Source organism: Petaurus breviceps, unplaced genomic scaffold (genome assembly GCF_028583685.1).
Source record: "Petaurus breviceps papuanus isolate PSGF00001 unplaced genomic scaffold, PetGlider_PUasm1.0 139, whole genome shotgun sequence".
Lineage (NCBI taxonomy): Eukaryota > Metazoa > Chordata > Mammalia > Diprotodontia > Petauridae > Petaurus > Petaurus breviceps.
The window spans coordinates 9,425,455-9,434,782 of record NW_027185697.1 but is presented as its reverse complement, the minus strand read 5'-3'; the positions used below and the strand labels follow the sequence as shown (position 1 = coordinate 9,434,782).

The following is a 9,328-nucleotide window of genomic DNA, read 5'->3' as shown; positions in this document are numbered from 1 at the left end:
TGGAGAGGGCTCCCAACTAATAGCTCTAGCAGCTGCAAAAACCCCAGCAATTTGGGAGGAAGCTCTCTACATTCTGGAAGCATAGTTCTGCTGTGGCAAAGAGCTCAAAAGTCAAGTAATTGTCTGGCAAGATTAGCGAGTCCAGGAAACATAATCAAACCACAGATTCCTTTCTGAGAATTCTGAGTGAATTCTTTCGCACCCAAACCACTCTCCTGAATCTGACCTCAGTACTTGGATAATATATGTATTATGCCTATGTTACAGTTGAGAAAACTGAGGCTCTGGTAGGTTAACAGACTTGCCTAGAGTTCCAGAGGCTTGTAAATGTATGATGGAGGATTCCAAACCAAGTCTTCTGATTCCAGGTCTAGCACTCATTCCATCATTTCACATCATTGTCTCCACACAAGTGGGGTAAAATTATAGTGTGAGAATGCAGAGTGGAACGGAGCCTTTGGGGCATGTGCAACCAAGCTCTCCTCCCATTGGGATGGTTTTCTGCTTTAGGTTCAAGAGACTAACAAGTATAACAATGGTGGCCACTGTCAAATTAGGGCCATCCCCAAGGTAGATGCTATTTCTTCTCTCCCCTGAGGGCAAGGAGGTAGGTCATGGGTTGATGTCTTTTCCATCAGACTCCACACTCTGCTCTAACACCAACATTAAGCTAACAACCAGTTCCTTGCTCTAACAACATCTGATGGTGATTATGCTCAAAGATTTCCTGTCCTCCCCACAGACTTCATATCACTTCCGTTCTGAATATACACTTCATTCTGGGACAAGTTCTACCCAGCAACAGATGCCCCAGCTGAAAATGATAGGATAAAATGAAACTGACAGATCCAATCCTAGGGGAAGTGGAATGAGGCATAGGGGCAACTCTATGTATATAGAGGCATCTTTTTCCATTTGGGCTCTGAGAGCCAACCCATTCTGGATGGGCTGATAAGGATGCCACATAGCGTGTCTATAGAACAACATGGCAAGTCAGAAGAGGAAGAAGTCATTCTTCACTTGGATGCTCACCCTAGGATGCTTTGCTGTGAGGAACACCCAGGAAGGTGAGTCTGGTGAAAGAGCAGGAAGGCTCATAATTTCAGACCTGGAAGGGACCTCAGGGGCCATCTAATTCAAACCTCTTGTTTTACACATTAAGAAACTAAGATCTAGGTAGGCTAAGAGATTTTCCCAAGACCACAGATGTACTATCTAGGACTGGGGGAAGAGACACAGTCTGTCTTCAGGAAGCTCTTGTTCCATGACAGATACACAGTGCTTGTCCTCAAGGTGTACCAAGGCTGGTAGAGTTGCAAGATTTTGGCATTAAAGTGTTGACTAAAGAAATAAAAATTATAGTCCCTTTTGAAAGCTAGATCCCTGAACCTAGATCTATATCACACTTAGCACCAAAAACCCATTTCTGAGCTCCTGCCAAAGTTCTCCCAGAATGATTTGTATTCCAAAGATTCTACTCTATTCTATTCATTTAATGAACAGTCTGATAAAAATAAATGACAAAAATAGTCCTTTTCTACATGAAAGATATTCTCTTAAAGAAACTTTCACAACTTTCTCATTTCCACATCTTGAGTCAAGTCCTTGATCCCTCCCACTTCCTCTTTTCACCCTGGGGGAGAGGAGCCTGGTCAGTTATAAGCAGTTCCAAAGATTCCCACATAGCTTTTCTGACCCAAAAGCCGACAGGGAGCTAGAAGGCATGATGGAAACAGTGCTGAGACAAGAGTCAGAAAGACCTGAGTTTAAATCCAACCTCCAGTACTTACCGATCCAGGTGACCCTGGGCAAGTAACTTACCCACTTATTGACTCAGTTTGCTTAACTATAAAATGGAGGGAATAATAAGACCACCCTTCTAGGGTTGCTGTGAGGGTCAAATGAGATGATATTTGCATATACTTAGCACTATGTCTGGCACATACTCTATAAAGACTTGCTTCCTCCCTTCTGGAGGTCTTCAAAACATCAAGATTACCACTTTTTAGGTATGCTGTGAGGGGAGTCCTTTCTTAGGTCCATATTGGACAGACTGGATCAGGATTCCAACTATGAAACTCTGAGATAAGACACAGACACAAAGGTAAATGAACAGACAGATTAAGGACAAAGCTATAACCATGAGTTTATTGCATGAGGATGAGCTGAAGGATATTGGGATGTTCAGCCTTAAGAAGAAAACATTCAGAGGGGCATAATAACTGCGTATCTGAAGAGCTGTCATATGAAAGAAGCATTGTTCTATGTGGACCCAGAGAGCAGAAATAATAGCAATGGGTAGGAGATGTAAAGTGGCTTGGTGTCAGGGAAAACTTCCTAGCAGGAAGGGATACTATACCTGCTTTTACAGGTGATGGACACCCTCCTTGGAGGTCTTCAAATAGAGTCTGGGTCACCACTTGTCAGGTGCAATTGTGGCCATTCCTTTGACTCATGGGGTGGATGAGATGGCCACCAAGGTCCCTACCAACTGCCAAACTCCATGTGATTCTGGGTGCTTTTGTAAAATTGTTTTGTAAAATTCTAATTTCTTTAGTTAAATGAATAAAAGCACTGTCCTTCATGTTTGAGAAACTGTGGGCATATGGATACAGAGCCAGCCTCAAAGTCAGGAAGCCCTATCCCAGAATGCCCATTCTTCTGACCTTCACTCCTTTCTCTCAGCCCACCACAACCACGACTTCCACTTCACTGCCATTGGCACAACAAGGTCCCTCTTGAACCTCATAGTGATCAGCTCTGTGGATGATGTTCAGCTCTGCCACTACAACAAACAGAACCAACAAGTTGTGATGAAGAAAGCCTGGATGTACCAGGCCCTGGGAGCCAAGGAGATTGAACGGAAACAGAAGAAGTTGATAAGCCTTGAAAAAAATTTCTCTTGGGCCTTCAGGAATTTAATAAAGAATGAGACAAGAAGTGAGAGTAAGTCAGTCCCACTCAACCCCAATGTATATATTCCTCCCCTTTTGATCGACCTCCTCTGAATCCATTTGGGCCCTCTCCATGAAACCATACCATTGAGTCAGGAATCTAGAGACACAGACAAACCAGGGATGTCAGACAACCGATGCAGGACAGGCCTTGGGCTTACAGTTTTGGAGTTAGAAGGGACCACAGAAACCATCCAATCCAACTCCCTCATTTTATAGAGGAGGAAACTGAGGCCCAGGGAATTTAAATAACTTGGCCCGATCACAGGATTGTAAACCTGGGTCTGAAAGGGCCCTCAGAAGCCGTCCTTCCCAACTCCCTCATGTTATAGAGGAATAAAACTTAACAGAGAAAATACCTTATTCAAGCATATTATAACAATTCTGGGGAGAAACCCAGCTCTGACACCAAATTCAACACCCTCTCTACTGTACTGCATGCATTACCTTGTTCTAGGTAATATCCTAGCATTAATTCCTCTTCTCAGAACCAGATTTTGTTCCCAATTTTCAAATATCCCTTGATTACTGATCTAGCTTCCAGACATTCCTTTGTCCATGAGTAAAGAAATATGCCACACTAATCCCTAATTGCCTCTCCTCTTCATCTATCACTACTGATTTGAGGCCTATGAGGTATTGTCATTTTCCAGGTCCTAAGAGAGTATCATGCCTGGGCCTATAGGATCAAGCTCATTCTCTCATTCTACAATTCCAGTTAATAATATGGCTGATAAAATCATGTTTCTATGTTATATTTCACAAATTAGACATTGCCTTATCCCCTAATGATGGAAAACAAGGAATTAAGCAAGTAACATGTTTCCATCATCCCATCAATGAAAATATTCCAGCCTTTTAAGTCACCTCCAAAGTCAATAAAATTCCACCCTTTGATGGCCTGACCTATGGGTCCTGGTCTCCCTCCAAGAATCTTCCCACTCTGCCTCCTTGAACTCCTTGCCTCTAGAAGACCCCAGATCATGTTCTGCCCCCAACAGAGAACCACACACTGCAAGTCTTCGTAGATTGTGAACTAGACAAGGATATACAGGTGAGCAGCCAATTCCAGTTTGCTTTGGATGGGGAAGACTTCTGCCGAATGGATGAGCAATTGGGGCATTGGGTGGCCATGAAGCCTGAGGCCCAGCGCTTCAAGCCCCTCTGGGACAGCGCCCTCTGGAACAGGTTGGTGAAGCACTATATACAAGAAGATTGTATCAACAGCATGAAGAAAATTCTACAGTATTCACGCATGCGGGAAAATGGTGAGTGTTCATAGCTTCCCTGTTAGGGGTGAGAACAGGTGAGAATGAGAAGCCATCTCCAGCTAGAGAGTTTGGGGACAGCTCTGCCTTCCCTCTGAGTGGCAGCTGAAGACAGAAACAGCACAGGAGTCAGGAGGCTTGGGTTCTGGTCCCACCCACAGGTCTGAAGATGGAGTACATTCTGTCTTCAGAAGAGCAGAGTCATTATCTGGGCCACCCTGGGGCAGTAATCTCAGTACCTCCAGGCAACAACTCTCTTCCTTAACAAAGGGAGAGTCCACATTGAGCACTGCCTAGACTGGATGGTGTTAGAAGTCCAGACCTATGATCTCATTGGTATGAGCAATTCCTAAAGGATGAAAATGCTTTTCCAATGTAGGTCAGCACTTCTCTACAACTTACACTCAGACAGCTGCCTAGAGCTCTCAGAAGTTAAGGGACTGGGGTGGCCAGGTGGTGCAGTGAGTAAGAGTGCTGGCCCCAGAGTCAGGAGGACCCCAGATTGGTTCTGGCCTCAGATACTTAACACCCACACAAAATAACTGGCCATGTAACTTGAGCAAGTTACTTAACTCCAATTGCTTTAAAATAAAAAGTTAAGGGACTTGCCCAGGTCGGCCAGTCAGGCTATGTCTTATACTCAAGGGTTTGGGGCCCTTCATTTAGCTTTCTGTTTACTTCCCCAAACTGATGAACCAGGAAAAAAACCCTATAATTCCGCCTTTATAGGGCTACCAGGAGACTCAGATGAGAGAGTCCATAACATACTTTGCAAACTTTAAAGTCACATACAATATTGAGCTATTATTACTGTTGTTCCAATAGGGTTTGTGATAAGGCTGTGTAGAAAGTCCAGAATCTGGTACCAAATTAACTGAGGCTCTTCTCCATCAGCCTAGACACTTATATGTGCACAAGAGGGTACAGAATAGGGAAATATTTGGCAGCAAGATGAATGTGAGGAGAGATGAGGTGAAGAGCAGATTCCCACTGAGCTTTGGACATGATGCCTTCTCTCCTGCTCTCTGCTATCAGTTCCCCCTGATGTGACCGTATCCCGACACGATGCCCCTGATGGCAGAGTCACCTTCTTCTGCAGGGCCACTGGCTTCTACCCCCGCTCCATCATGCTTCATTGGGAAAAGGATGGAGCACTGGGTGCGTGGGGACAGGAGAGCTCCAGTGGCACCCTGCCCAATGCTGATGCCACCTTCTTTGTCCAAATCACACTAGAGCTCCCACCCAGTGACCCTGGGACAGGCTTCACCTGTGTGGTAGAACACAGTGAGCTAGGGACTCCAGCCATATTCCCAGGTGAGTACCTTATCCACAGTGGTTGATTCATCTCAACGAAGCCAGTCTTTGGAGTCTCTTCCCTCTATCCCTTGGGAAAGGGCCCCATTCACCACAGTCCCCATTGCCTTGTGGGGAAATTCTCACCCTTGTTTATCCATTGTCTTTTATTCCTGAAGTCCCTGGGAAGCCATCAATGGAGAGACCTTGGGCCATGGTCCTGAGCATCATAGCAGTGATCATCCTGGTGCTGAGCTGTGCTGGGGCCTTCATCACATGGAAGAAAAGGAAGACAGGTGTGTATGTGTGGCAAGAGGGAAAGCAACAGGGAGGAGATATGGAGAGGAGATAGGAGGTCTTGTTATCCCATCAACCTCATAGGGTTGTTATGTGAAAAGGGCCTTAGAAACCTTAACACTATTCTAGAAATGTAACTGTAATAATTATTATTGCAACAGAAAGAAAAAGACTCATTATTGATGTTGGAATCATACCACCCACATACAAAAGGAATCCTCATTATAATTTACATAGCAACTGGTCATCCAAATTTAGCTTAAAGACTTCCAAAGGAGGGAAAGCCACTGTCCTGAGGGAGCCCAGCCTACTTTTGGATGGCTCTCATCATTAGGAAGATGGGTTTTTCCAGACATCAAGCCTAAATTTGCTCCTTTGCAGCTTCCATCCATTGTTTCTGATTCTGCCATCTGGTGCCAAACAGGAAAAAACCTAATCTCTCCTCCATATAATAATAACCTTTCAAATACTTGAAGACAGTTGTTATGTTCCCCCGAGTCTTCTCTTCTTTAGAGCAAAAATCTCTAGTTCCTTCAACTTCCCCTTCTATGAGAGATTCAAGTAGTAAGTAGAAAGCAATGTGGTGGAGAGGCTAGAGAACCAAACTTTTAGTCAGAATGGCCTGGGTCTCTGATACATATTGGCAGGATAACCTTGGTCAAATCCTTGAACTTCTTCCTGCCACAGGCAACTTGCTAAAGCTATCAGTTGCAAAAGGATTTGTCAACTGCTTTAGTTAAGAGATATTCCCCATGGGAAGGTCCCTACACTGATAAAATTACAGGTTGGACCAAAAAGTAAAAGCATTTACAGTATCACATAGATGGATCTGGAGGGTAGGGGTTCTCTTATGAAAATGACTTGAGGTTTTCAGCATAGGCTAGGAGACCACAGAGAGCAGACCAAAATAGGCTCCCTCATATCAGGCAGTTCTAATTAGGTACCTTGGAATTAAGATCCAATATTCTCTAGCCCAGAGGCAAGAGCTGTCCAAAAGTAGAATGAAATGACCTCTTAAGATCCCACAAAGACTGAGAGTCAACTATGATGCTTTTCATTTGTTTTAACAAATATAGGAATGGGGAACAAATTTTAGGGAAAGGCAACAAAAGTTCCATCCAAGGTGGAAAGGTAGTACAGATAAGAAGGGGAATCACAAAAGAAAAGAGAATCTCTGGGGAGGGAACAAGGGCACGATTACATGTGTTTGAGTGAGATTCTAGGACCTAAGTGTTACCCCTTTCCCCATTTCCACCAGCAGGAGGGTGCCAACAGGGGCCATGGAGAGATGGGAGTTTAATCCAAGAATCTTTTTTCCACAGGAATGAGGAGTTAGCTGTAAGAACCTTTTCCCTCCTCTCCTGAAATTCCTCTGCAACAAAAGAACATGGGAGATCAGCAGGCTTTCTGCACTCTCCCTTCATGGATAACTCTCCCCTATCTCTATATGAATGGGTCAGAGCTGGTATTAACTTTCACCTCCACCGAGATCCTACCCACCAATGGAACCTTCCAGATCTGGATGTTCTCTTGCCCCCATCTAGTTCTAGAGCTATCAGAGTCCATCCACCTCCTAACAATAACATAATCTCAATAACAATAATATTGATGATGATGATGATGATGTATTCACATTTCTATATTGCTTTAAGGTTTGCAAAACTCTTAACATATACTCATTTGATCCTCACAACCTGGTAGTTGGTTCTGTTATTATTATTCCTATTTTGAGCTGAAGACAATATTTCAGAGGGGTTAAGTATATTGCTTAGGGTTCCACAGTTAGTATGTGTTTGAGATAGGATTCAGACCTTGGTCTTCATGCCACCAAGTCAATGCCTGAGTCCAAACATCTTCATTTAATCTTAATTTAACACAGTGGCCCTGTATACCCCCCAACTGATACCCACATTTGATTTCTAGGATGTTGTGGGTGGCCCCCACATTTGATTCCTAGGATGTTGTGGGTGGCAACCATGTTTGATTCCTAGGATGTTGGAGATAGAAGGGCCCTTGGAGATCATTTGGTCTAATCCTGGCTTTGACACTTTCTTCCTGCCACTTGAACCTCAGTTCCCCCTTTGGTAAAATTAGCAGAATAGCATTAAAGATTTAGATCTTGGGGCAGCCAGGTAGCACAGCGAGTAAGAGCACCAGCTCCAGTGTTGGGATGACCTGTAGATCAAATCCAGGGCTCAGACACTCAGCACCACACCCAGAAATAACTGGCCGTGTAACCTTGAGAAAGTTACTTAAACCCCATTGCTAAAAAAAAAAAAAGATTTAGATCTTGAAGAGCCCTTTAGATATAATTGAATCTAATCCCTTCATTTAACAAATGAGGAAACTGAGGAACAAAGAAGTCAACACTGCCACCCCATCAGAAGTTAATTCAAGCTCTTTTCATATAATATAATGCCTTTTTAAGCCTCTTTTGAGATTGTGGGATGATGAGGGTAAAAGGTAATAATAGTAAGTGAATGAGACAAAGACAAGAGATTAGGAGCTGGGATGAATTTAGAGATCTGCCAGGAGTTTACAGAATACCGAAACTCCCTCTTCCTTCTTATAGTCCTTCAAATAATTGAAGACAACTGTAAAATAATCTTGTCTTTCTTTGCCAAGCTAAACACACCCAGTTCCTTCTGCTGATAACCTACAAGGCATAAACCCAAGTTCTTTCCCCTCCTCATTCTGACTGCTCTCTTCTGAATACTCTCTGGCTCCCTTCCTAAAATTTGGCCACACAGTAAGAACACAGTATTCCAGATTGTAGAACAACCACAGGCACAGCCATACCAGAAGATACCATCTCCATCACCTGAACTCCTCAGTGAGTGAGGAAAGAAGGTGAACTTGGAGAAGGAAGACCCTTGGGGTGAAAGTTAGAGGGTGGTTACACAACATGGAAGCAGAAGTATGTGAAGTGAAGCATGAATACAGTAGGAAGCATGGATAGGAAACATCTTCTCCCCTAACTCTTGCATGTAGGCACCCTGGACAAAGACTGTGCCAATTATTGTCCCCATTTTGCAGATGGATAGCCAGAGTCTTGGATAGTTTGGACAACTTCTCTGTGGCCACACAGATGGTGGGAACTGGAGGCAGGATCTTCCTGACTAATTCCAGCATTCTTCCCACTATATCATGTTTTTCCCACTAAAATCACAGACTACACTAAGAGACTTTTCCTTCTCCATATCTGAGTTACATGATATGTCAGATAGAAATGACTCCTTTTGTTTTTGTTATATTCTCCATTGTTGTCTAACAACAATGTATAAATGTTTTGGGGTAGAATTAAGTTCCACATTGTTTATCTCTCCTGTAATTGCCTTTTATTTTAATAATAATTTAAAATTAACATTAATGCAGCACTTTAAAGATTTCAAAATACTTTCAAATATTACCTCACTTTACTCTCACAACACTCAGTGAGGTAGGTGCTACTATTACGCCTATTTTACAAATGAGGAAACTGAGGTAGACAGAGGTTAAATAACTTGCCAGCATCAC

The 9,328-nt window shown here is 43.3% G+C and overlaps 1 protein-coding gene across 1 annotated transcript; it reads left to right on the top strand.

The window, feature by feature from the left end:
- The first annotated feature begins 876 nt into the window (after positions 1 to 876).
- On the top strand, positions 877 to 7,910 carry LOC138146091 (zinc-alpha-2-glycoprotein-like). Its single transcript, XM_069067777.1, has 6 exons — positions 877 to 1,067; positions 2,686 to 2,946; positions 3,956 to 4,222; positions 5,258 to 5,536; positions 5,695 to 5,811; positions 7,135 to 7,910. Exons 1-6 carry the CDS (start codon positions 986 to 988, stop codon positions 7,146 to 7,148), a joined length of 1,020 nt encoding a protein of 339 aa, XP_068923878.1. The 5' UTR covers positions 877 to 985; the 3' UTR covers positions 7,149 to 7,910.
- The last annotated feature ends 1,418 nt before the right edge of the window (positions 7,911 to 9,328 follow it).

Bases quoted from the DNA above. Each gene is read 5' to 3' on its own strand.
- LOC138146091 (XM_069067777.1), top strand. From the start codon at position 986: ATGGCAAGTCAGAAGAGGAAGAAGTCATTCTTCACTTGGATGCTCACC. The intron at 2,947-3,955 runs GTAAGTCAGTCC...TGCCCCCAACAG, and splicing joins GAATGAGACAAGAAGTGAGA to AGAACCACACACTGCAAGTC. The intron at 4,223-5,257 runs GTGAGTGTTCAT...CTCTGCTATCAG, and splicing joins TTCACGCATGCGGGAAAATG to TTCCCCCTGATGTGACCGTA.